The sequence below is a fragment of the Aspergillus oryzae genome, chromosome 3, assembly GCF_000184455.2.
Source record: "Aspergillus oryzae RIB40 DNA, chromosome 3".
In the NCBI taxonomy this organism is placed as follows: domain Eukaryota; kingdom Fungi; phylum Ascomycota; class Eurotiomycetes; order Eurotiales; family Aspergillaceae; genus Aspergillus; species Aspergillus oryzae.
In genome coordinates this window covers 2457578-2484255 of record NC_036437.1, presented here as the reverse complement: position 1 = coordinate 2484255, position 26678 = coordinate 2457578, and the positions used below count along the sequence as shown (strand labels likewise).

Here is a 26678-nt window from a genome sequence, read left to right as displayed (position 1 = left end):
CAAATACCCATACTTTTCCTTTTTTTCTGGGCTCTAGTGCTAAGCCTTTTTAGGTTAGGTTTCGGATCAGCTATGATACGCGTAATATACTCGTTATACTGGTATGGGCGTATAAAATTATGCCGTACGGCTCTGTGATGAGCTCAGCGAGAGTGGGGCAAAGAGTGAGTGGGTGAGCACTTCCAGCCTTGGCTTTTGACGGAATAATAACGGCCCGAAGATATGACGCTTCCCTAAACGTCACCTCCCCCCCGCCCCACAGTCAGTGAACCTTCAGCCATCAAGCTCCATTATTTTGTGGATCAGACTGCTCCTGTTCGTTAGCATTCGATCATTATTTACCTGGATTCACGTCAAATTAGCTTTCACATGTCACCCACAAGTGTCGGGCACGACTATTATGAAATTCTCGGAATATCCCACGACGCACAGCCGGCTACTGTCAAGTTAGCATACAAACGTCTGGCTTTAGCCAGACACCCAGATAGACGGAAGAACGAACCTAATGCAACAGCTGATTTTCAACTAGTAAGATTTATCGCTATCTACTACCTACCCTTCTGGCCTCTTAGGGCTCGCGCGCCTTGTTATTGATACAGCTAGAAACAGCTTAGCGAAGCTTACGGGGAGCTGTCTGATATTCATAAACGCCAAGAATACGACAAGCTATATCGCTCAGCGATACTTCCCGGGAAAATCAAGAGTCAAAAGATAGCAGAGCTTGAAGAACGACTTCGGCAGTTTGCTCTTAAACGCGAGGGATCGAAAACATTACTGTACAACACAAAGAAAGACCTTATTAGACTCCGCGCTGAGAAAGACAGTGTCAAAGGAGAAAAAGAACGCCTCCTGAAGGAAAGAGCTACAGAGGAGACATGGTGGTCTTACATCTCGTCCTTAATGATAGGAAACACGGTGGAATTCAACCAGCGGAGACAACGACGAGAGCGTGAGATAACTGACTCGATTGGGAAACAACGGACGAAGGAATGGAATATTGATCTTAAACTGGCGGAGGTTCAATATCTTGAAAGAATGCTCGATTCTATCTCTTCTGCTGAGATTGAAATCAAAGTTGAGATAACGAAAATAGAAGAGCGCTGGCGCGAAAGGCTATCATTGCAGGAAATGGAAAGGGTATTGGCGAAATGGAAAAATCAAAGATAATTAGCGAAGGGAACTCGAGTAGCAACACGGCATAGATCTACGAAGGCAGAAACTATAGCCATCAGTCATATATTCAAAAAATTGTGGTAGAGTATAGCGAAGTGTGCTAAGTGGTGCCAACTGAAGAATAATCAGTGGCAGGAGGAACTTTGGTGGATTTGGGACGAAATACACACGTGGTAAGAAATGTCCTTGTATGAGAGGATACAAGCGACGGAAGCCGCGCTGAGTCACCCCAGTGCATAGTTACGTTTTAATACAGAAGCTGGTAACAGATGTCCGGAGGAATAGTCGTAAAAAAGCTTAGCCTAATCCCGATTAGGGCTTCTCAAACATAGGAAGAGTATAAACATTTGCGCCATTTTTGCAACCTAGTGTAAACGAATGGAATCAAAAAACACATAATGTGTTAAGCCATCCACCAAGTCGTAAACTCATTATATGGCCCAAGTTCGTTGAACCGTCTGCTTTCACATCAACCTCCTCTATGTCTCGAAGAATATTCTCTATGTATTCACCTGCACCGCTAAGTTTCATTATAAGTGCGATAGCACGATGAACATCAAGGAGCCGCCGTGAGGGCGTATCAATTACACGAGTGGGACTAAGGGTTAAAGTCCGCGTGACTGGGAAGAGTGGATCACGTAAAAATGGACTTCGCTCTGTTGAATCAATTTTGTACTGATATGGCACGCCTGTGGGTTCGAAATAAATCTGAAATTCACCGAACATACGATGATAGTCGAGCGTTAAAGTAAGGGCGTTAATGGGGCTGTCAATCTTCGGACCATCAATTAGATGGATGACACCAGGGTCAAACATATCTAAAATCCGAAGCACATTCTTTTTCGAGTCGCTCTATGGAACTATGTTAGCGGAGCGATGAAGCATGTTTTAGATCAGACATACTAGGTCTGCATCTCCAGAGGAAACTGTTGTAAGACAATGTGGTAGAATATGGGCCACTTCCAGGAACTGAAAGCGGTCACTTGATTCGTTTTTCAATTCTATTCCTTCATCGTCCTTGCAATCTTCCCCATACTGCTCGAAACGTTTTCTAGCCTCGCTCTTATCAAATTTTCGAGAAATTACGCAACGATAGCGATCACGCACAAGGCAACTTTTTCGCAAGATAGATACACGGTATGGTGTGCCGGAGGGCGTAGATGTTTGTATTGCGGATAATGATGCAGGCGTCGGTTGCGGAGTCTTGACAGATGAAGCTCGGACTGTGATCATCCAAGTTAAATAGTGCTTCTCACAGTAGAATGGTCAATAGCCAACATACGCGGAAGGAGGAAATTCTCAATGATGTAATCAGCGAATTCTTCGATCGCGCTCTTTGCTTTGTTCTTCTCGTCTGGACTCCAAGACGTAAAGTTATCGAAGAACGTCAAGACAATCGTAATATCAGAATCAATCAAATCAGCAGGCTGTGAACATAGATTTTCGTATATCGACGAGAAAAAGAACGTTAAAAATGTATCCTTAGCTACCACATGCTCATATGTGGCCTTAATAAGTGCCGCTGGCTTGTAACCTTTTCGTGCACTCCTTTCGGGGCCATAACACTGAATTAAGACCTGAAGAAGGTTGGCTGCCGATTGACTTTGGTGGGGTGGTAATGAGAAAGGTTTTGAGAAGTTCAGGACTTTTTCTAAAGATGACTGGTGTCGATGCAAAGGATGTGAAGGCATCATCGATAAGCCCAATCCATTGTGTGAGGTATGCAGAGGAAGCCAACCAAGGATGTTTCTACAACGCGCCTCAGGTCACGTGGTTGGGAGATCGTCGGGTTCTTGTCAAGTCGAGAACTGTTAAAAAGTTAGTTGCTCATGTACCCGCTAGTCCCACTTAAGACTGTATCGTTATCGGTTTATATAATAAATCTTGGATGACTGTAACAATATATATATATATTCCAGTAGTTAATTGGGCTAGTGACGGGTTAAGCTATGGAACAATACGATCGATTCAACGCGCTTTGGTCTCAGTCATGTCTGTATTGGTTGGCCCAATCTCTAATGTCGCTAACGAACCGGCGTGCGACACCAATTATCACCCCTTGCTTGACGAAGAAGTCTGGGTCTTCCTTCGAAACCTGTTGAAGGTCTAATCCATTTTCCAACGCCACATCACGTGCTTTTTTAATATGGTCTCTATAAATCTCACGGCCAACACGCGACAAGTGCCAATTGGCATATTCCTCCACTGCATCATCTAAGAACCCAGGAATATCAACAGAGTCAATACAGTTGGGACTTGAGCTTGACTGCTCAGCCGTAACAGATCTGTCTGTTAGGCTTTGCGATGACTGCGCGGGGAGGACATTGATATTGATTGGTGGACAAATTGATCCACTTGCGGAATGCTTCGGGTTCTTTTGTTTTTCAAGCCGCAGTGCCTCCTCTGCATAGAGTTGTTCACGGACATCGTCAGGAATATCATCATGCGTATCCAAGATGCCTCCACCCTCAACGTATTTGACAAGTCTCCTCAGATGGTGCGTTCTAAGTTTGTAATGCTTCTTTCCAACAGGGTCCAGCCAGCAATACTGCCCTTCATGGCGGCAGGGTGGCCCAGGACAACGCATCGTTTGATACACTTCCCGCCAATATGGACGTTGTCCAGAAGCCTGTTCAGCATCGATCTGGGCGTCTCGTTCTGTAAGCATTCTCCTAGTTACTGATGACTTTCCTCTCTTATCTGTATTCCGTGAAAGAGGAGGGCCACTGTCCTCTATATAGTTTATGGATATAAAAAGTTTGAGCTTCTTGCCAATATGAAACAGATTTCCCCACATTAAGAGCTGTTTCTCTATAGGTTTCCAATCAATATTAGTGCCGTCAAAACGTTTGTTCAGATCAGATTGTCCACGTTCGTTTACAGATACTCTGACTGTAGTATCATCTGATCTCACACGTTGGTTGTGACGTATTTTTCGACGCATAACATTTTCAGCATCCTGTGTTATCTTCGCCCAGTGTGAACTGGGTGCTACAGCCAAGTCCTGTTCAGTGTCCTTTGACACAGTTCGGTTGTTCAGAGTTACCTTCCACTCAATAGTATAATGAATACAAGGCTTTCCTCTATGTTGCCTCGTAGTCCTTTCTTCGGGCTCCTGGAAGAAACCCAGATGATTGGGCTGGGATTGATGCAAGGGAGTATAAGGTTCATCAAGTACATGTTCAGGTGATGGGCAAAATACGGATGGCGTACGATCTCTACCGAAGTCACCAGGGGTGGGGGCATACGATGGAGTTTGTATCCACGGATCAGGTGGCTGAAGCTGAGAGGCATCGTCATCGTAGTAAGGACTAAACGTCATCCCCTCAAGGCAGTAGATGCCACTGAGAAGCCTAGTGTTGGGATCATCATATGTTAGCCTACACCATATGGGTGTCCCAGCAAGAGTGTCCGTGAGGGAAGAGGTGCAGCTAACAAAACCAGTAAAATGATCAGGTTCATGGACAATGAACTAAGACAGGTACAGTATTGTAGCCCTACCCGTCTTGGTTAACCTGGTAAGGTCAAAAAGGATCGAACCGTGGCTCAGTACAAACAAAAGGAATGTTAACAGTTTGCGGGAGATGCAAGGCACATGCTTTGTCATGTTTGACGCGTTTGCAGTGTAGAAGCTTCCAGCTACCGTAGATTACTGATACAAACTCAATACACTATTTCTATAACCTTACTGTTCAATACAGTACGATCAAAATTTCCGGAATATTAATGTTACGGTTACCTTCCATATGTAGACTAGCGCACTTGGCATTAGGGTTCGAAATACGATCAAAGAGTATTGGGGGGGGGTGACAGCAGTAATGACTCCAACTGTACCGGCAAGTAGGGTGGACGTTTGGCTTCGTTGGCTGGTTATGCTCGATGGAAACGTGCACCACTGACAGTTGAAAAAGGGGGTGGTTGGTGCCTGAGGCGGGTGTCCTATCTCCCGCTTTGGGGAGTGGTATTATCGAATTGTTCATAAATACCGTACTGTATGGTATACCGTCCTACGCCTCTTGGAAGCATAAATCTTTCCCAGCGATTATTCTAGCCATATATACTCAGTAATGGCTTCTTCCTTAACCATGCCATGTTCACTTCTTAAGCCTATCGGCCTCTGCTGGGATTTAATAACCACGGTACGGAAGATACGATCCATACATGCTGGTACCTTTTTATAGAAAAATGAAATGCTAAAATACCCGGCAAGGGGTTCTAGACTGCTGACACAGACAAAATACCAGTTTCATGATGGATGTTGCGGTCGAAAAGAACCAATGAGCGTTTGCATAAGATTGTTGCTTCTAGACGTCGTCGGAGTTTATCGCCAGATACCTTCCATCAACCAAAGTTTTAGCAAAGCTTAGTCAAACTCACGTCACAGGGCCTCGACAATGCATCCCATCATATCAGAGATAAATACGGACTAGGTTAACACAACAGATATCTAAATTTGGACAAGGCTGGGGTTTTCTCTTGCCATCAAACTCCGCCGTACTTTTGGCAGCTCACGGCTAAGCCAACTAGTTCCAGCCTCCTGTTTGTGCGTGTAACTTGACTGCCGCAAAGGAATTCAAACTGTGGCTGCGCCTAGATCTGTTGCATCTGTAACACATCTGGAGCTTGGCTGTCTGCCCTGGAACAGTCCAAAGCTTATCTCGCTAATTGATCATCTATCCCCAACTCTTTAGTCCTGCGCGCCAGTACCGCTGCACAGCATCGCAAATTAACTGTTTCTAGCAAAATTCCCTGAAGACCGATGATTCCCCTAGAGCTTGTGATGGAGGGCGCGTGGGTTACACCGAAGGATAACCAGCTTAAGCCTTGTAAATATTATGTCCGTCTTCGCGTCAATAAGTTTCCGGTCGTCAAGAACCCTTTATCCCCCATAGTCCCCCTCCACTCGATGGACAATTGCCCTAGAACCGCCCGTCCGTCATGTTTCAGATCTTTCTGTAGGGCATCTAGCCCTTCCTGCTGTCCTTCTTCTTGCTCAACGAGGAACGCGACCTGGAGGACGTCACGTGGATTTAATGTCGGCGGTTGTGAATCGGACTGATCCGGCCTTGCGAGATCCCAATTTAAGGAGGTTGCCTTGAACGGGGGTTTGGGGTTCAGTTTCGTTTGCTATCGAAAGCATTAGAGTCCCGAGGATCAAAGAAAAGTCTTTTTTTTTTTTTTCTCTTTACCTTCACAACCACGGCCTCGTCACCCACATTCTCTAACTGCGCCTCGAGGGCAAAGCGGAGCAGCCGAGTCTTTCCATAAGGCCCTAGGGACTTGTTCTCGACCTCCAGTGGGGACAACTCGGACGATTTTGTCCGAACACTAAGACAAGGCTGTGCAACGAATTGATAAAGCTTGCGAAAGGTCCTCACTCGCCCACTGGCCGCTTGCGAGTCTGATCCAATCAGCGTTTCCGTGTAGCTTACACTGACTGCCAAGATATGGTTCCCTTCTTCCTTGAGATCAAATCGTACGATCTTTTGTAACGATTGCCCTTTTTGTAGGCCATCTCTCGCGGGTGCATCATCCGCTGGTTCTAGCTCTAGAGATGCTACTTGAGATGGAGTTTGCATCTCTGCCACGATACGGACTGACGTGACAACACGCGAGGTCTCATCTTCTGCGAGCTCATTGTTCGCACTAAGAGTGCAAGCAAATGTTTCTCCAACGTAAGCAGACCCAAATGCAGGAGGCAATGTAAGCTTTGGTTAATTGTTAGCAGATGCTCGTAATTCTTCCTTCGAAGCTAGAAACTTCTCATAGCTGTCGTACATTAGGGGCGAGAATAAACTGGTTGTCCACACTATCGGAAGGATAACTCAAAGATGCTTTGTTAGAGATCTTCGTGTTTGCTTCTGGAAAGGGGTACTGGTAGGACAGAGAAGGCCGCGATAGCCTTTTTAAAGTCAGATCGGCAATTGACATCTACAGGAATGCTTACCGCAAAACTACGCATATGTCAGTCAGGGCGCCGCTTATGATAACTACCAGCAGTGCGTACCTTTTAAGGAGACTGAATGAGGTTCCTTGGAGGCCTCAGCACCTGAATGGGCGCGTGGACGTGCCATTGGTGTCAAATGGTGAATTAGTTATGACTATGTATTTGACGGGGAGTATTTCAGTGTTGTCAAAAGTATTGAATGTTGTCTCTCTATCGTCATCAGCATCCACATTTGACAGACAAACAAGGCAAACATCCCAAACACCACAAACCTCCGCATATGATCGGTCGGATTTCTGCAGTGAAGGAATTGATAGATAACAAAGAGGTTGCTTTTCTGATTTTAACCTTCCTTTTGTACCCCTGAATCGCACTCCACTTTTTGTCCCTGTCTTGTAGGTGCCGTGTCTCCATTAGACCGCATACAGAGCAAGATCAACCGATCTATTCATTTGGAGGGCGCGAGATTATGTCAACCTCTTGAACGGAAAGGCTTATCGCTATCGCTCTCGCTATTCCTGCAGGACCGCCACAACGACGATTCGTTTGCGCCAGCAATATTCGACACTCGGTTCTATCATACTTAGTACTGTGTCTGGCTTAATTTTTCAGACAGTATGGGTACTACAAGGACAACATCCTCCAGGCAACAGAACACTACTACGTCATCGCCCGCAGACCATACTCGAACTCCACAAACTGGCCGTACATCTACGTCAAATCGAAAGCGAACGGTCGATGAGAAAACCAGCGTCATATCCACATCTGCGAAGCGTACTCGTAGAAATGAAGGCGATTATACAGCGGTCCCTACGGACCCCAGGAATGTGATCGATTTGACTGGCGACTCGCCTGTTGCCAGTCCACAAAAGAAGAGCCGAAGCGCAAAGCAATCATCAGGCGAGGGAATACCTGAACGTCGAGCTCGAGTATTTCGCCGTAAAGCACCGCAAACGTTCTTACAGCGATTGAACCGTGCAACAACTCAGAGGTGTGTCGTCAATCCAGATAATATGTCGATTCCTTCCCTCATAGTTGATGTTTTCCCCCCTTAGAATGTTCGTCCTAGGACATACTGTCACCGGCGCTGATGATGTTCCCGAGATGAGTTTTGACATTGCTGGGACAACTGGAAACATCTACAAGATAGTGATTGGGAAGGAGCCGACCTGCACCTGTCCGGATGCTCGAAAAGGGAACCAATGCAAGCATATATGTTACGGTAAGTTGAATTTATGTGCTATCACCATTCTTAATACTACTATTTTCTTTTTTTCGATTGTATCATTATTATCGTTCATACAATTTCTGATAACCGTACCTGTAAAGTCCTAGTTAATGTCCTCAAAGCTCCGCAACACCTACAGTATCAGCTGGCATTCTTATCTATGGTAAGTTATTGAGCGTACATCATCGTACACTTTCTAACCTAATACTGCTTACTCAGGAGCTTCGTGAGATCTATGAAGGATCTTCTCTGAGTCGTGAGCAGACCAAGATTGACGATGACAACGGCGGCAAGAGGAAGGCCGTTGAAGGAGACTGTCCAATCTGCTTCATGGAGTTTGAACCTGACCGAGAGGAGATCGTCTGGTGTCGAGCGGCGTGCGGAAATAATATTCACAAAACATGCTTCCAACAATGGGCTGTCACACAGCATTCTCAAGGTGTCCGCTGCGTTTATTGGTACGTTTTATTGCGCACTCCTTGGCTATCAGAGTAAAACTAAGACATTACCAGCCGTTCCCCGTGGCAGGCAGATACCAGCGACGTGAACTTGGAGCAACTCAGAGTTCAGGGACAAACGACTGCAGAAGGATACATTAATGTGGCTAGTCAGCTCGGCCTTTCAGGTCAACGCGGTACGAGACCGTCTCTGTAGTCACCCCGATCACCCCTTTTCCAATGTTTCTAGATGCGTACTGACACTCCGTCTCCTAGACTATTCGACATATCATCCTTTCTGGGTCTCCCGACAATTGTATCCTTATGGTTCGCGTAGTCGCAGGCGTTACAACGCTGACCGAGATGAGGTTGAGTGGTACTAGTCATCTGGTGCTTATGCCACTAGGGTCCTGCGGCAGCTGTGGTGTCTAGTGGGACGTTTGTTACCTATTGGAAGTTGTATGGGCGTTTATAGTTTATTGCTTTTCAGGACTGGCTAGATACCCGGGAGTCAATGTTAACCAAGAATGCTATTGGGAAATACTATGCAATTTGACAACTCAAATATTTGGTTGGGTTTAGAAAATTCTCAGCCATGTCGCGCAAGTAGACATCCGCTCTCAAACGCACGACAACCCCCTGTTCACATTCAAATATAGGTCTCCGCCGTATTACCTTCTCACACCACGGCGGTGTTCTTGGTCTCGTTGCACCCTGTAAGATCCAAACCCTTGTCAAGCGGAAGGATATAGACAAGGACGAAAGGTGAAACTTTCGCGGATCGCAGACTGCCTGATCCGGGCCGCGCACAGCCATTTGAACGCATATATCGTTCAAAAGCGCCTCCCGCCGGAATGGACACGTGGGCCCCAGTTCATCGCGCTATGCCACAGGGAACGTGAAAGTAAGTATTGGGTCGATGACCTCCTCCTTTCATCCACTATCCTTGATCACACGACGTCCTCGATGAACAACGGCAACGCTGACAGCCTCTTCACCGGTCATCCAGGAAGGCATCCTTTCTGGATCAACGACTCCCAGTTCTGCGAGCTTCCGAATCCCACTGATAACATCCGAGCCGGCAAACGTAAGTGAGAGGGACGGTTGAGTGTGATCGGCATCGCTATCCTCATCATCCTCATCTCCATCCGGGCGGTCCAGAAGCCTAACGTCAAGACGGTCCAGAGGCGCAGACGACAGAGACCCAGAAGTACCGAAACGCGAGTGGATGGCGAGCTTGCGCTTTTTCGGGATGTGAGTGTCTTCTCCTGAGTTGCGGGGTTTTCTCCCTGGTTGGTGTATTTCGTTTTCTTTCTGATCTTCTGTGGGTTGGTTCTTGTTTTTCTCTGGTTTGGTTTGATTCAGGAGTTCCTCAGGGGAAACTGTATTCGCTGGCCGTGGGTCCAGCGGACTCCCTTCTACCACGGCATCGGCGAATATGCTGAACGCGCCATTGGCGCCGTTCGTGCGACTTGGTCCTCGGAGTGCTAACAGTGCTTGTAGACTCTTCGCCGTCAATGACGTTGCTTTAAGGGCGTATCTTCGTTGGGGAAGAGATAACGCTTTTGGGACGGCGTCGCGCACGATGCGCTGTAAGCTCCGCGCATCTGTTGCGACTGCGTTGGCGGAGGAGGCTTTGGAGCCTGTAGAAGATGCAATGGACGTGTAAACGAAGGGGCAGCTATCCGGGAAAGCAACATATATCACTCTTGATGAGTCTGTAAGCGTCTCAGGTGGCTGGCGAGGATGCTGATAGGGCGAATTGGTCACGAATATGCGAAGGAAAGTGAGGGGTAAGGTATTCGAGCGGGCGAGGTAGTAATGCGCTTTCACCAGGGGGGAAATCTGCTGCTGAACATTATTAAGTAAGGTCGAGGCATGGATACGCGGAATATAGGAGGAAAAGTCGGTTTCGGGCGATTGCACCCCATCCGCGTCGATGCGAGTGAGCTCCAGCGCCGTCCATCGCAAACTTGACGGGTGGTCATCCATGTAGCGGAGATCAACCATCGCAAGTTGGCGCAAGGTGATACCGTGTCTCCAGTCACCCTCAAGTATGCGATCAATCACCTCTCGTTTCCCGCCCTTTCGCACCTGTAGCTCCTGGTACGCATTGCGCACGTCGTCGATGGTCCGCTCGGCCGGGTACGGACCGAGTTCTTCGTCGTCCGCGTCTTCGGCTTCGTCTCGTTCCAGGAATGGCGCGAAGGACTGGACATTGCGATCGTCCAGCCAGTAAAACACGAGGTCCAGCAATGCCTGCCGGGTGAGCTTCCCGAATGACTTCACCAGCGATGGCGTTGTTGAGGGGATGCGGAGGTTGCTGGGAAGACTCGCGGTTGTGGGCGCGCGAACTGTCTTTGGACGTGCCATTGGTTCGGTCACCCCCTGATGTGGCGTCTATAGTTGCACGGAGTTCTTGCGCATTATCCCGCCGCGGATACAGGTATGGTTGAAAGACAGGTTGTGGGATGTTCCATCAAGACGACTTCATTTGCACGGGCCATCAGTAGATACAGTCACGTGGTGATAGGGACATAATCATCGTCGATAAGGTGCACTCACTATGTAGCGGTATAGTTTCGGCTAGCGTGCCAGGTTCCAAGGCACCAGACAGCTTTTACCAAAGAAATGTGTGGACGATTTTTTTTTAAAGTATACACAGTAAGGCTATGAATTCAGAACTGACCTTTCAGCTGAAAAGTTCTTCAAGTCCCATCACCAGAATGGCGTAGTAGATTGCTTTGCAGGGCTGTTTCAGTTTCTGCTGAAACCCACGTGGTAGCAAAGCTTACGGAGTAATCTATAGGTAATGCAAAACTTAGCTATGGAGACCCTGCGCATTATCGAGAGCTTCCGGGAATGAACAGGTACCTCTTTCAGGTTTTTATTATTTGCCTTGCTTTCAGAGTTCTGATAGAAGCTTGCCCTGATATCTAGAGTGCTATGGATAGGCCTATGGTGAATGATGTAGATCTGATTAATGTTTTGCAGCTGTAGTCTGCACAAAGTCATCTATTGAAGAATGTTGAAATACCTATAGACTGGGATATAAAACGTGGGAAGCCAAAAAACAATCAATCCATCTTTTTTTACCACGTTGGAGTGGAATCTGAACCATCAAAGGAACGTTGAAAAATCATCACTCATGCCTCCCACCAACCCTTGCTCCGTGAGACGCCTTCCCCAGTCTCCTAATGCTCCAATTAAGTATGAACAAGAAGTAAAAGCCTGAACATAGAACACAATGACGTAACGCCATTCAATCAACATAATTTTACTTGGATATCACTCAGGCAGTGCCCACACCGATCCTCGACTCAGCACTACTTCGTTGACCTTCAGCCTTTTGTGAAGCAAGGAACTTCTTGAACATGTCCGCAATATCGTTTTCCGACTTTTTGCCTTCCTCAGATGATTGCCCGTTCTTCTCGGTGATCAGGTTCTTCAACCATTGGTTCTCAAGCTCCAAAGCAGTGACGCGGGCCTCAAGCGCAGTATTCTTCTCCGTTGTCTCCTTGACAGTCTTTTCAAGGGCCTGCTCACGCATCTTCTTCTTCACACGGAACCGCGCACTGGCAGCAGTGTTACGCCGACGCTTGTCCTCCTCTGCCGCAACCCGCGCTGCCTCCTCCACACTCATGGCAGCCGACTTCTGGGTGTTCTTACGCTTCGGTGCGGCGGCGGAAGACGGGGTGGAGGCAGCGGGGGCGGGGGCCTGCGGTTGGGCTGCAGGCGATGATGATGAAGTCGAGATGGACTCGTTCGGGCTGGAGACAGCATTGGCGGGTCCGTTCGGCATCTGCGGGACAGTCGAGAACTGTGCATTCTGCAGAGATGTAGGTTGTGACTGAGCATTGACAGAGTTGAAGCCGGTAGCTGAATAATCGGGCATGTTGCTAAAGCCTTCAAGCAGAGTTAGAACATGATTATTATCAAATCAAGCCAAAGCTATTGCAAAACCGAACTGATCCAAAGGCGATAAGATCAACGCAGACAGAACAGTATCAAGTCCCTTCAACGAGAGATGATCCCATGAGCTGAATGCGACCGTAGAGATCAGGTCACGTGGAATGACGCCATAGCGTAACGGGTTCACGCTATCGGCACTAACCCATGACCCTTGCTAATTGCACAGAAATTTTTGAACTTGATCATCGCTTAACAGGGTTTAAATGTAGGCATGCTCCAATGAGGGCACGTGCAGATGGCGTGTGGCTTGGAGGATGCATCTATGCCTCGAAGATCCGAGACAGGCATTGTGCAAACGTATGGGACCATGAATCCCATGACGATGTCATGAAATGAAGAATGCACATGGAGAAAGCAGGAAACGTGTAACAGAAACAACAAACTTTCCCGGTGTATGGCAAATCAAATCCGGTATGAAGAAAGAAAGGACCCGGCTGAGTTGCAACCAAATGCGACCGGTAGCTCCTCCAGCTCGGGTCCAAAAACAATAGAGACAGTATAATCTAAAGAAGAATTTCCAACTTACCACCGAAAAGATCCAAGAATTCCATATCTGGGTTCTGGCCCGTGGCTTGGTTGTTTTCCTTCTTCATTCTGTCGCTCTCCACCGAGTCAAACCCGGGGAGGTTCAAATCCCCAAAGTTATCAAAATCGAAGAACTCGGCATTGGTGAAGAGGGAGAGGTCCGCATCGAGGTTGTATGAGCCCTGTTGCTGCTGGACAGCCTGATCGTATGGCGACGGGATAGCGTTAAGGTCGTCGAGGTATTGGGAGAAGTTGGGGGCCCTGCGGCCATTGTATTCGGTCATGATGCACCGTTGAGGCTTCTGAGACCTCTCTGTTCGATATTCCTTTCCGTTTCCTTCTTTTCCTTATGTTCTTTGGTCCGCTGGGCTAATCGAGGGAAAATGACTCGAAGGATATATGGTTCCGGAGCGACAATACTCTCTTTCGGTGGTGGCCGCCTTAAGCGCGTACAAGTTGAGAGGGGTCGATTGGCAATTGCGAGGCAGAATGACGGGAGTGAAAAAGAAGTATGTATGTCTAGTCAAAAGAGAAGGGAAGGAAAGAGAGGGGAAACAAGAAACGATCGAATGACTGTGGGACGTGGGACCGCAGAGGGCGACCGGGAATGGAATTTGTTCGGGTGGGGGTGCGAGAGAAAAAGCTGATTCAGCTGGGGAAGAAAGGGAAACCGTTAACCAATTGAGTCAAGTGTGGTTGGTGCTTTGTCATATTAATGGGTAATTATCAGTCTCTACGGAGCACTCCGTACGGCGGAAAAACACCGTGCGTGCACCACAACTCTTACTACTGTGTACGATCCACAACGGGTTATACTTCTATTCTGGTCCCATTCACTACCTACAGATTGAATCAATGATATAACATCGTGGTCACCAGAAATCCAAGATTACTTATTTATGACCTTTGAAGACCAGGATCCTTCGGTCGCCACCCTTTTCCGCGGCCATGACATCGATTCCGAATCATCCCTCTTTCGGGGGCCGAAGTCGGCATGCGGACCCAAAGAATCATTGAATTAAACTTGGTTAGAGTCTTCGACTGACCTAACAATGAAGTCTTTCTGGCTACTAGTCTGTATCGGAGATTAAGTTTCGGTATCAAGCAATTACTGTTAAAGGCAATCGTGGGTATTTTCTTTCATTTTTCTAATTTTAATTTTGTTTCTTTCCCAAGTGTCCCTCTCGGAGCTTCTTTCCCTTCTTTGGTGCTCTTCTCTTCCTCTTCCTCTTTCTCTTGCGTTTAATTAATTTTCCATCAGATGCCATGTTTGCCTCCCTTTCCCTTATAGTATGTACCATATGTATGTACATTGTACGTATACCTCTTCGTAGTCAGCCACCCACAGGTAACCTCGTATTTTAGAGTCAAAGTTCCGTGCACCCGCCGGTTATTCTGGTTGGTGGAGGGAGCTGAGGCTGTAGGATACTTGGAACCAGGGGGCTTAGGTTTACCCGATGCGCGGTTCGCGCGAAACAAAAAGAAATCATCAGTCGGATTGCTTACCAATCCATCTTGGTTCCTGCGTGATCGACGAGTTCAACGGGCCGCAGTATTGCCGAGTAGAGGCCGACGGAAGAATGGATGCCATAGGGAGTATACTACATCCTCAATATCTACTCGGCTACTAGTAAAACCACACAAAATAGTATAAGTATATTCTTCTACTCTTGTTCTCATTCTTGTTCTGCGAGTATCTCACAGTATCAGTCTACATAGTAGAAAACGAATTGAGTAAGTGATCCGATCACATCATATGCTACTAATTTAGTTTGCATCCCACTTGGTAAAAGTGGCCTGTTTTGCTTTTTCCCTTGCAACTCCTCTCTGGTTTCCCGCTGCCTGCTCTAACTGCTTAGGTAGCCCGAAACTACTCGATTAGGCTTTCGGCAAATTCGTCAAATTATCTCCCAGTGATCCGGGACTTTCAAGTATTGTGCGCCGTACAAGCACAACCTGCCCTCCATTTCTGTTACTACTGCCACCTGCTTGCTAGCAATCACAACTTACAATATTTATGAGTAATACTACCATCTGACAAGAAGATCCTCGTTTCAGAGAACATATGATTGCCCTAGTCGTGATTGATACCCTGCCCGGATTAGAGATCTTATGACCCTATAGTAAAGAACGGCATATTACTCCCCACGTGGTTTAGTTGCCACGGTATTCCTCATTGTCTCTTCAAGGATGTAAGCCCTAGTCACTATCCTCAACAATCTACTGAGCAATCTGACGCACGTTCCATTCAAGCTCATACGTACGGAGTGACCAGAATCATAACCGCAGCGGCGAACCTGATATACACGGCTATCCGCGTTCAATAATGCCCAGCAGTTAGCTAGCCCATTGGCTACGGTAGTTTTCATCTCATTGGAGACATAGAAAACGCTCGAATCAAGTCTACCCGGAAATCAGTTCGGCTACAAGTGTATCAAAGCCTAGCCTTGGTGCGCCTTGGCAATCGTTGACTAGTGACTAATTGATACATTGAACTTGAAGATGGAGAATGTAGCCCGAATAGGAAGTATATTCCAATCTCTATGTCAGGTACAATACCACGAACATTTTACCCATCAAATCGGGACATGCGATTCCAGGGTTTATACCCTATGGTGAACTTACTTATATGAACTTTGCTATAAGAAAGATCGAATGGCTGTCATCAAAAACAACACCCGACAAATGAAGATGCATCTTGTTTATAGATTGTACCAGAGCATATGCAATACATACCTATAGTCGAAATTCTTTTATAGTCTAAAGACTTGAAATTGGACTATTCACACACGATGGTAATTGGAGCAGTTCCAATCCTAATGAGGCATGCAGTAGCTAATGTTATTGACATGTAAATGTCTCGATTGAGCCATTTTGAAACTATCCAAGTGACAGGATGCCACACTTTGCAACTAACCTACACCTAAGCAATGAATTCGCCTGGAGAAGCCGACATTAGGGCTGAAGATTAGTAGATTCAAGCAACTGTCTACGATGTACATGGCTTTCTCAAAAAACAACCCAACTCTGATTAATTCACCAACACATATCCAAGCCGTAGTGTTTCTGGAATCTAGAGCTCAAAGGAAATATGGATATAGAACGATGCAAGTCAAATGTGTTGCGTTTTTTCAAGTCAGACCTTCCTGTTGTATACGCTAACAGCATATGACTAATTAATGCCAAGAAATAGCAACTTCGAAGCGTCTATCAATCAAAAGCCGTTCTCGACTCTCCTAGCTTGAACAATCATTGTACCCGCCCTGCTGCACAGACTATGAAGTTCTGAGAGAAAAGTGGGATCAAACGTATAGCTCCTATCCAATACTGATTCTTCGCGTCCCATTTGGCCGCTCATCAAAAACCCCCTGACGCGGCACAGATACTGATCATTAGGTATACCTCCAGACTATGAAGCAAATAAAAAGTCTCCTAGCCATGGTGCTGGGTGTCATTGAGCGTATTATCCAATACATTATTGGCGTCGATGATAGCAAGTTGTATTCATTGGACCATGCCATTCTTAGCATGGAAGTTCCCCCTAGAAGCATGTGGATGAACATGGGATATTGGAAGGTATGTTAAGAGAGAGATTTGAGGTATCTTTCCTTTTTTTTCTTTTGGCTCAGTAGCTCGATATTCCTATGGCTTTTGTTGGAAGAAAATTAAACCAATATTCTAGAATACGAGCTCTTTCACTAAAGCTTGCGAAGCACTCTTAGAACAAGTCCTCATCGCTGCCAAGCTTCTCAATGAAGACGGTACACCCATCAAGGCATACCACCAGGATATTAAACTGGTTGATGTCGGGATTGGCTGCGGCGATCAATCTCTATACCTAACGAGGAGACTCTGTAGGGTCTGTACTGACTCCGTCACTACTGCCCCTTCCAGTGGGATCAAGGCAGCTATCGACAACAATAGCGGCGCCCATAACAGCAAGATGAGAAAGAGAGGAGGGTCAAGCACTCGCGAAAGCCGACCGCTGTTCGACTCATACGTGGGCGTGACTATTGAGCAACCTCAAGCGGATTTTGCTCAAGAAAGACTCTCCCGGGATACCACAGGAGATTCCGAAATTTCTGCAGAATGGACACCGGATGTGAAGATTTTTGCCGCCGACGCAGCGGATCCTTCATCTTGGGGCAATGAACTTCGGCAAGCTACTCTGGGCAGCTCTGGTCATGCTGAAAGCAAGAGTGAAGCCACTAGCACGGATACGGGGAGCGAGAAGACACAAAGATGGCTGTTAGCCCTCGATACAATGTATCACTACAAGCCATCTCGAGACCCGTTGCTTAACCATGCATGTCGAGATATGCGGGCTTCGATCATGGCGTTCGACCTTCTGATCTCTGAATCCGCATCGCTCTGGGAAAAACTAGTTCTACGATTGATGTGTCTTATATCCGGGATGCCCTATTCGAATTTCATTACGGAGGAGGAATACGTGAATATGCTGGTCCGGGCTGGGTACGAGCGCGATATGATTGAGATGAGGGATATCTCAGAGCACGTCTTCGCAGGTATTGCGAACTACATAAGGAAGCAAGACGCGGAGCTTAAGCGATATGGAATGACCGTGGGCAAGTTTAAGAGCGCCGCGAAGGCATTCAACTGGTGGGCAAGGACCGGGGTATTGAGGGGGTTTGTGGTGGTAGCTCGCGCCCAAGAGTAGTGCATCCTCGCGCCGCGGCTCTTCGGCAAAGCAGTCGGTTATGTATCTTAAAGCGTAGCATGTGAAGTCAGGTGTAGCATTAACTATGTTGGATGCAAGAATGCCAATATTTCCTGAACTGGCAGAATTATGTGAATAGATGGAAACTTATAAGTGTACCTGTCCGTATATACATCATTTCGTCACTGTAGAACATCGTTCAAACGTAGTCATTGGCTTATTAGCCATGGAACTTCGACATCTAGGCTTGCGGCAACTCTCATGGCGGAAACGACGCATCCCTCGAGCAGGACCATTCCGTCCCAGCACCAGGCGCCAGCAAGCCAAACGTTCCCGGTGCCGTTAGACCAGCTCTTCTCCTTCTCTTGGTACGCATGTTGAGGGTTTCCGCCAAATATCCGGTTGACTATCTTCCTACTTTGCGGGGTTCGTAGAACGCGGGTTAGTCGCGCACGATGAATAACCTTAGCGGGGTCTATAGGAGCGATCGGAAAACTTGTCACGAGAACGGAACACGGATGTTCATGTATCGCCTCCGTTGCCGAGGAGTTAGAGCAGATGTGCAGAATCTGAGTCGGGTCCACGGATTGCCGCGCCGCTGCGGCGAACCTGCCCAGTGACTGGCTACAATCCGGGATGGAGGATCTGTCACGGTGAACCACCGCCTCTCCCTGGTTCACAGGGATCGAGCTCATGAGTTTTCGTAGAGGTTCGTAGATTGCACCAACCACGTTCGGAGTGACCGCCATTACGACGTGATCGAACTGTTTAGAATGGACCTCCTTGCTTTTCAAGTCGGTCCATGTGACCTGGACTTTGGAACCAACATTCTCGACCTGGGTAACGATTGCGCCGAGCCTTACAGATTGGGCGTTGGAGATCTTGGTCTGGACGTTTTGAACGCCTCCGACAACGGTATAGTGCGGCTGGCGATATGTTCTCCTCGCATAGTCCACAGCGTCGATCGCGGGAAAATCAAGAAGCTCACTATGTGAGCAAGTTGTCACGCTGGACAGTAACGGTAGAAAATAGGTGTTGACGAAGTACTGTGGTAATCGAATCCGCCCAAGGTATTGTCGTAATGATTCACCTTCATCGGAGGGGGTGGCTGGATTGGGTTCAACCAGGAAGCAACAAGCCGTAAACCAGAAATAGCATACTGCCAGATACAAGATTCGCAGTATCCATTCCACGTAACCGCAACCTTCAGGACGAATTGGCGGTACTTGGTGATTGCTAGAAGAGTGGATGAAGTGCGGAGGCAGCTTTTTTCCATCCGTTGTGGAAATGGTAGATAGTGGATATATGAATTTCGGCGACGTGTATTTAACACCGAGATGATCATACATCAGTTTGAGGTTGTTATGAAAGCCATCATCGAATGCGCGCATGGGTACATCAACCCGATACGTATGATGATCTTGTGAAGTTATAGTGTACGAGGCAGAGTCCAGAGACAACTGATCTTGCTGTAGGGGTTGTTTAGTCCACGTTGACTAGGGGCATATCAAGTATTCAAAAGTACCATTTCAAACACCTCCACCTCATATCTGCGTTTGCGGTCTTGCTGGATCAAGTACGCCGACACCAGCCCTGCCATTCCAGAGCCGATGATGGCGACGGTCTTCTTGGGCTCGGGGGCTGCCATTACGGACGATCTGGAGTGAAAGTCTCTGCCACTACCTCGGCTATTGGAAGGAAACCATACCTCCCGCTTCAGGGGGTGAAAGTTGCTCGATTGGGTATTGTATGTACATGTAAAGAATCTCTTCCCCTCCGGCGCCGCTTTTTCAATTCTTCAGAAATCGTCTGGGCACAGATCAGGTGATGCATAATTATGCCTAGGGACCGAATCAAACTCTATTCCATTGGAAACAAAATATGGATTTTCTCATCAGCGCCGAGCCTATCATCTCCACCAGAGCTGAAAGGGGACTGTGCTCAGGAACCAAACATTAGTTAGTAATTTAGTAGGGTACCGTGTAGTGCGCTGACCCACTCTCAACCAAATTCAAATTCCCTTCCCTTGCATTGGATGCAGGCTAATGTACGGAGTAGTATGTGCATGCAATCTTCAGGATGGGAAGTCGAACTCGATTGCCCCAGATATGATCAAGTCAATAACTGTGGAGTTTAGTTTAGTTATTTTTATAGTTAAGGGTCTTATGCTTACTGATCCCCAGATGGGGGCGAAAAGAAAAGCATCGAGTGGAGTAACTCTCACGTGATACTCAACAACAATCCTTCTATATCTCCGTGTTATCATCGTCCTGATTCTGGCCTCGAGAGTTAATGACCTTGTGATCGAGAACATTTATTTCTATTCCCTGTTTATATTCTCAGCCCGTCTGGCTACTGGACTAGCATGTTATTAGACTGTGAAAATTGAAAAAGAAATGATAAACGACAGTGAAACTCATTCGCAGGGGATATCAAGTCCATCAACAGTTCGTCCAAATATCCTATCACCACCCGAGAAACTGACATAAACCCAAGAAAAACAAAACAGTCGAACTCCGAACCAACTCCCTCATAAACGTTCTCTACCTTTCCTTCTTTGCATTAGTCATCATGTGAACGGAAATTATACATGGATATTCAGTTTCTTGAGTGCGTAACATCATCTCCGATCGCCCCAATCTCAAATTGGGACAACCTTCGGTCATGAACCTAGCCCTTCTTCGCCTCGCCTGGCACTTCAGACTTGATATCAAGCTCTTCGTCCTCCTTTCGATCCCTCGGCTTCTCCTCGTCACTTTCATCGCCCGTGATTTCTCCCCATCCCGAACCTCGGCGGCTGATGCGGCCGGTTGAGATCGTATTGGCCATGGCCCCAGCAACACCGGACATACTCGCCGCGTTACTATCATGCCGACTGTGTGACTGGCCCACACTTATAAAACTAGCACCATCCCCAACGCCCGGGCTTGGCTTGTTCGCATACAGGCTCCCGCGTTCCCCGCCTCCGTTTATAGGTGTCGCGCCAGAGGCTGAATAGATGCTGATCCGCTCCGCACTAGCTAGGCCAACTATACTCGGTCGGTTGAGGACTCCGGGGGCGTTGAAGGCTGATGTATTCGACGGTTCTCCCACATTCCCGCTCAGTACGCTTAATGGTAGACTTTCCCGGCTACCACCGAAAACACTCGACGGGGCGAGGGCACGTATTGAGGCATTGGTATCCAATGAGTTCCGTCGACGTCTCTTGGAGGAAGATGCCAAAGTGAGGATAGAAGCGTTGTCAGTCAGAAGATTGTTTGCAGTCGCAGTACTGTACGTAACGGACTGGCCGTGAGGGGCAAGGTGGGGCGGTACTGCAGTAGCCGGAGAAGGAGGAAATTGGTGTGAAAACTGCACTTGTTGTGTTGTAGTGTTATGTGTCGAGCTTGTATTATGTATACCGTGATGTGTATTCTGCGTATTATAAAGATGACCGGAAGGTGCCGCCGATTGCACGGTGGTTAAAGTGGTGGTTAGCGACCGTACTGACGGTGCTGGGGAGGAGAAGGTACTTCCTTCCCCTCCACCATGTGAACTGATCCCACCGCCCACCGTTGCCATTGTTCCAGCCTTCGAATATGCAGCATCTGAGATCGCCGTGTCACCGTTTGTAGAGATAGTTGGCGCGGTAGACTTTGCACTGGTCGCCGGCACTTGATTGTCGCACCCGGAGTACGCCAGGGACGGCTCGCTCTGCGAACACGACCTCTGTTCATTACTATCGCTGAAGTCGGATGGATTATTGTCACTGTTATATTCATGGATGTTGACTGTGCCGGAGAGCGGGTAGGGGTTGTTCTTCAGGCTCCGTTTGTGTTTGGGTACAGCATGGCGTTTATTAGACCAACGAGTACTGCCTGAGTCGGTGGAGCTCTTGAGATTGGCGAGGCGCTTCATCCAACTGGAAAATGGGCGACGGCGTCCATTGCGGTCTGAGTCAAACACATTAGATACTAAGCCCAGAAACATCGTTGGCACCGCGCTTGGGGAAACACACCATGCGCCCTGGCGGGGCCCTCAGCAGTGGCCATTCTGGCCTTGCACAGGTATAGATCCGAGAAAGCCAAAACCGTTCAAAAGGTATCGGGAGGCAGCTAGGCCAGGAAAATGTCTGAGCCGTTAGAGACTGTCCTGGTCAATGCGACAAGGCAGACGATCAGATAAGAGCGGCAGGAGATCGGGGAATACGAGATGGACGAAGACGCAGTACCAAGATTTGTAATTAAAGCTCAAGCTAAAAGCGTAGCGACACAAACAAAGTCTGGTAGCAGGAGTCGTTATCGTACCAGAGAGAAGTTGGAAAGTCAGAAAGATGTTGGGTTGTTGCCTTTGCCTCAGGAGTTCAGCAGGAGACGCCGGGGTTGGCCGCACGTGATCCCCGCCTCATCGGCGGCCCAAAAGTCAAACAAAGCCTTTGATTATCTTTTCCAACCACGGATTGTATGTACCAGCCTTCTCACTAGACACCTAGTAGTGGCCGATCGCAGTGCGTCAAATGTTGCTATTCATGGCCATCTTGAAGCTTAAGAGGCTTGGCTACTGCAAGGATTGCGCGTATCTTACACCATCCCTTTCGTCACTACGGAGTAAACTCTGGACTTTGGGTTGTGCAGATACTCCGACTAATCTCCAGGCAACGCGAAGTTCTAATCATACTTAGTTCCCTATTTGCTGGGTTACCCTTCCGCAGAAGTAAAGTTCATTAAGTCGCTTGGGTTATTGCATATCTACCTCCTCCTCCTGGTTGGTAATCAGTAAAAAATAATTAAAAATGAAATAAAACTAAAGCAGAAGAAAGTATCAGAACTATCGTAGGATATTTTGGATAGACCGAGATGATTAGTAGTGATGTAGATATCCGCCCTACCATTGGACCATGGTCACGGCGGGGAGCCGGCAGCGCTAAAAATTATGATATTTTAGCCAGAGCGTGGGGAACGAACACCGTCATTCTAATATGGTAGCAACTCCGCCTCTCATTCTTTCCTTTTCCTAACATACTTTCTTGTGCCATGGAGGTAACTTGAACCCCGGAATGGCAATATGTGGCGGCAATCACCTTCTGTAAACCATGTACCTTTGATTTTGACCATTTGCGATGTCTGGGAACAGTCGCAGGATTGAGCCCCTGCCGCCCGAAGTGGTAGCGAAGCTCAAATCTTCCACATCCATCACGCACCTAAATGGGGTGATCGTCGAACTAGTGAAGAACGCGCTGGACGCAAATGCCCACACAGTTTCTGTGATGGTAGACTTCCAACGTGGGGGATGTAAGGTGGATGACAATGGTGATGGAATTCAACCAACGGAGTTCAAGCCAGACGGAGGCTTAGGGAAGGCGCATCGTAAGTTGAATGTGCGTCGAGTAGATAGATTTTCGCTTACTCACTGGTAGATACGTCAAAATACCATACTGACACTGGCGTATATGGCCAGAAGGGGCTGTTTCTAGCCTCGTTGGCTGCACTGTCGCTGCTGACCATCACTTCGCACCATGTTCGCCACTCCAACGCAAATACCATCATGCTTCACCATTCAACTCCAGTCGCACGACTGATACCAGCTCCAGTCCAACAGGAGCTCGGGCTCGGTAATCATGGAACTAGCGTTACGGTCAATGATTTGTTTGGGAACATGCCTGTGCGAGTGAAAAATCGCGCCTTGGCCTTGCAAAGGCACGATGAGCTGGATCGGCAATGGGATGAACTACGACAGCTCTTAGTTTCGTTAATGATTGCGAACGATAACTTGACAAAGTTGGTCATCATTGAAGCTTCTAAAGATAAGAGGATCATCATCCGTTCCCGAACTCAGAATCGCCGAACCGATGGTGAACTGGACCTCCAGCGCATAGTATCAATCTTTGCGCAGGCAGGGCTAATTGAATTTCAGAACGTTCACAGCTGGGATGCTGTTTCAGCTAACGTGCCCGGTTTCTCTGTTCATGCTGCTATATCCCTTGTGCCACACCCTACAAAGAAAATACAATTTATCTCCTTGGGAATGGATCCAGTTTTCCCCAAAAGCAGTGTCAGCTTATTCTATGCCGAAGTAAATCGCTTATTTTCTCTGTCTGATTTCGGTACCACGAGTATCACTCCATCTATATCCGCTCGAGGGACAAGCTCAGCGGAGCATCCTGACCGTTACGGCAGTTCAAATATGAAACCTATGACCAAGACTGTCAACAAGTGGCCTATGTTCTATATACGCATAGATACTAATGAGTCACACAAAATCAACAATGAGGGCCATGATTTGCCTGAGTCGGATAAATCTGTCCAGCGCATTATGGATGTACTTGCAGCAATGATACAAGAATTCTTGAAACAGCATAATTTACGCCCGCGCACTGGGAAAAGGAGACAGAAGACGGAAAAACAGACGGTTGGAGCGCCCACAAGCAGATCTGATCGTGCACCAAATCGTCCAGGTCAAGTGTTTAACAGTGAGGAAGCCCTGTGCGATCAACTGAAACTTCCGAACTTCCAAAGGTCTGCACCAAATGTCAGTCAAAGCTTTGGAGAGTGGTCAAGAATCAAAAGTGCCCAGGAATTTGACAACGCCCGCTCTGCGAGATTAAAAGTCAAATCAACCTCGCCAGAGGAGGCCCAGGGCATTGAGCGGGGCTCAGCCCAGGGCAACCTGCCATATCGGCCAGAAAGAGACAATGGTAGGGCGCCTGAGGAGTCAGAAGTATTATCCACGTACACTGGTTCTATGGCGCCTGGAATTGAGAATGGATCGGGAAGTGATATTGCCATTTCTTGGACCGATCCCTATACTGGAACGAGTCATCTGGTCAACTCCCGAACAGGCCAGTCAGTGGGTGCTAGATCACCCATGGATGCCGTTCAAAGGCCTAGATCAACAGGATCACTCCAGACGATGCGAGCATATGATAGTATAACAAGGCCGAGGTCGGCAATTTTGAGCAGGACACGGAACTTATGGGTTGAGAAAATGATGGACGAATGGGACAACCCTGTTTTCAGCCGATCTGAGAAATCTCTCGATGTGATCGGAACGAGATATGGCACTAAAGCACGAATGGTTGGCGATGTTTCAACGGACGTTTGCGGGTCTGAGAGTTTGGGATTGCCAAATGTACGGGGCAAACTGCGAAGACAGGATCTGAAAACGGCAGAGATAATCGCACAGGTTGACCATAAGTTCATCCTAGCTAAGATAAGATCTACGGCAGCGAGTGATTATAGCAATGGTCCTGATTCAATCCTGGTTCTTATCGATCAGCATGCTGCTGATGAGCGATGCCGGGTGGAGAGATTATTCGAAGAGTACTTCACACCACCAGTAGAAGGCTCTAGGCAGGTACAGACGGTCACATTGGAACCTATTATTTTTGAGATACCGGTTACCGAGGCATATGTTTTTGGAAGATATAAACAGTTTTTTGAGTTTTGGGGTGTTGAGTACACCGTTGAACAGGGGCCAGCAGACAAATCTGCATACATTTTTGTGCATACACTCCCCATGCTTATCGCCGAGCGCTGCAGGCTCGAGCCAGAATTGGTTACAAATCTAATTCGGGGGGAGATTTGGAGACGCGAGGAAAACGGCAGGGGACCTGAGAACAGGGTATCAGTTTTGGAGCAGGACCGCTGGGCGGAACAACTTGATATTTGCCCCCAGGGAATCATTGAGCTGTTGAACTCACGGGCCTGTCGGACCGCCATCATGTTTAACGATGAGCTGACGATTGGGGAATGTCAAAGCCTTGTCGAAAACCTCGCACGATGCGTCTTTCCGTTCCAATGTGCACATGGACGGCCATCAATGATCCCGTTACTTGACATGACGGATACGTTGACAATGGTTCATCCAGGAGCTGAGTACACGAGCGGAGAAGAAGAGCAGTCTGACTTTGCTGAAGTGTTCAAAACCTGGAGGGACAAGATTGCATCTCCCTTAACCTGATCCATATTGTTTAGCAGTCAATGATCTAGCGCACGATGCATCTTACAACTAGATAGTCCCGGAGAAACGAACCTGCCACGACGCAAACAGATACACTGCAAAAGCCGAATACGTGTAGGCTTTGCACCCCCAGGACTCAGGTAGTTAACCAGCTATTAGACATTGCTCGACCTCGGCTCGAAGTAGGGAGCAATCGAAACAACTGGACGTTACTGTTAAGCTTCATTCTACTGACTGGCACATGCCTCGCAGGTCTTAGGGTCTACAGTACAGAGGTGATCAAGGATGGAAAGAATGTCATCAAGATAGACAATATTAGGATTATTGTCAGAAAATTGTATAAACAAAAGTACGGTACATGTAATCCACCCAAATGAACCCATTCCAGTCCGGTCCTGCTCCTGTCCCATCCAATCCCAATCGTATCCAATGCAGCCGGTTCAGTCGATCCAAAAATAAATACTTAATAACACAGTTCCTTGCGACAAGTCAAGAGATCACCCAATGTACCCAAATCCAACTCAGGGTGAAGAAAGGAAAAGAACAGGGAGTGTTTCTCCCACTGTTTATATGTCCCAACAGCCAGCCGTGAGGCTTGTATAATATCCTGTATGTGAAAACCCAGTTTGTGTTTTGTCTTCTTTTTTCTTTCCCTTTTCTCCCAGGTAAAATCCCAATTCACCCTTTTAGAATCCGCTTGACTCCATCTAGCGTATCCTGACCCATCGCTTTTATAATGAACAACGAATAGAATAACACGAGTGCCGCCCCGAAAGGAAA

At 47.5% G+C, this 26678-nt stretch overlaps 9 protein-coding genes across 9 annotated transcripts; 3 read left to right on the top strand and 6 right to left on the bottom strand.

The window, feature by feature from the left end:
• Nucleotides 1-70: 70 nt before the first annotated feature.
• Nucleotides 71-4473, bottom strand: AO090023000941 (HNH endonuclease signature motif containing protein; the record flags this gene model as incomplete). Its single annotated transcript, XM_023235834.1, has 5 exons — nt 71-132; nt 1893-2010; nt 2077-2396; nt 2456-2659; nt 4422-4473. 5 exons carry the CDS (start codon nt 4471-4473, stop codon nt 71-73), a joined length of 756 nt encoding a protein of 251 aa, XP_023090817.1.
• A 1533-nt stretch (nt 4474-6006) lies between these two features.
• AO090023000940 (trafficking protein particle complex subunit 13) lies at nt 6007-7104 on the bottom strand (the record flags this gene model as incomplete). Its single annotated transcript, XM_023235833.1, has 4 exons — nt 6007-6161; nt 6268-6339; nt 6386-6881; nt 6952-7104. 4 exons carry the CDS (start codon nt 7102-7104, stop codon nt 6007-6009), a joined length of 876 nt encoding a protein of 291 aa, XP_023090816.1.
• A 633-nt stretch (nt 7105-7737) lies between these two features.
• AO090023000939 (RING finger protein) lies at nt 7738-9002 on the top strand (the record flags this gene model as incomplete). Its single annotated transcript, XM_023235832.1, has 4 exons — nt 7738-8111; nt 8176-8346; nt 8471-8806; nt 8861-9002. The coding sequence occupies 4 exons, from the start codon at nt 7738-7740 to the stop codon at nt 9000-9002; spliced, it is 1023 nt and encodes a 340-aa protein (XP_023090815.1).
• A 716-nt stretch (nt 9003-9718) lies between these two features.
• Nucleotides 9719-11158, bottom strand: AO090023000938 (CENP-N/CHL4 family protein; the record flags this gene model as incomplete). The annotated part of the gene is made up of 1 exon (XM_001821378.3): nt 9719-11158. The coding sequence occupies one exon, from the start codon at nt 11156-11158 to the stop codon at nt 9719-9721; it is 1440 nt and encodes a 479-aa protein (XP_001821430.1).
• Nucleotides 11159-12077: 919 nt separating this feature from the next.
• Nucleotides 12078-13566, bottom strand: AO090023000937 (putative bZIP transcription factor (MetR); the record flags this gene model as incomplete). The annotated part of the gene is made up of 4 exons (XM_023235831.1): nt 12078-12691; nt 12749-12885; nt 13188-13260; nt 13284-13566. 4 exons carry the CDS (start codon nt 13564-13566, stop codon nt 12078-12080), a joined length of 1107 nt encoding a protein of 368 aa, XP_023090814.1.
• A 3127-nt stretch (nt 13567-16693) lies between these two features.
• On the top strand, nt 16694-17960 carry AO090023000936 (uncharacterized protein; the record flags this gene model as incomplete). Its single annotated transcript, XM_001821376.3, has 2 exons — nt 16694-16858; nt 16965-17960. The coding sequence occupies 2 exons, from the start codon at nt 16694-16696 to the stop codon at nt 17958-17960; spliced, it is 1161 nt and encodes a 386-aa protein (XP_001821428.3).
• A 209-nt stretch (nt 17961-18169) lies between these two features.
• AO090023000935 (uncharacterized protein) lies at nt 18170-19351 on the bottom strand (the record flags this gene model as incomplete). The annotated part of the gene is made up of 1 exon (XM_001821375.3): nt 18170-19351. The coding sequence occupies one exon, from the start codon at nt 19349-19351 to the stop codon at nt 18170-18172; it is 1182 nt and encodes a 393-aa protein (XP_001821427.3).
• A 1279-nt stretch (nt 19352-20630) lies between these two features.
• Nucleotides 20631-21929, bottom strand: AO090023000934 (uncharacterized protein; the record flags this gene model as incomplete). Its single annotated transcript, XM_001821374.3, has 1 exon — nt 20631-21929. The coding sequence occupies one exon, from the start codon at nt 21927-21929 to the stop codon at nt 20631-20633; it is 1299 nt and encodes a 432-aa protein (XP_001821426.3).
• Nucleotides 21930-23058: 1129 nt separating this feature from the next.
• On the top strand, nt 23059-25898 carry AO090023000933 (putative DNA mismatch repair protein (Mlh3); the record flags this gene model as incomplete). The annotated part of the gene is made up of 2 exons (XM_001821373.1): nt 23059-23305; nt 23356-25898. 2 exons carry the CDS (start codon nt 23059-23061, stop codon nt 25896-25898), a joined length of 2790 nt encoding a protein of 929 aa, XP_001821425.1.
• Between the last annotated feature and the right edge of the window lie 780 nt (nt 25899-26678).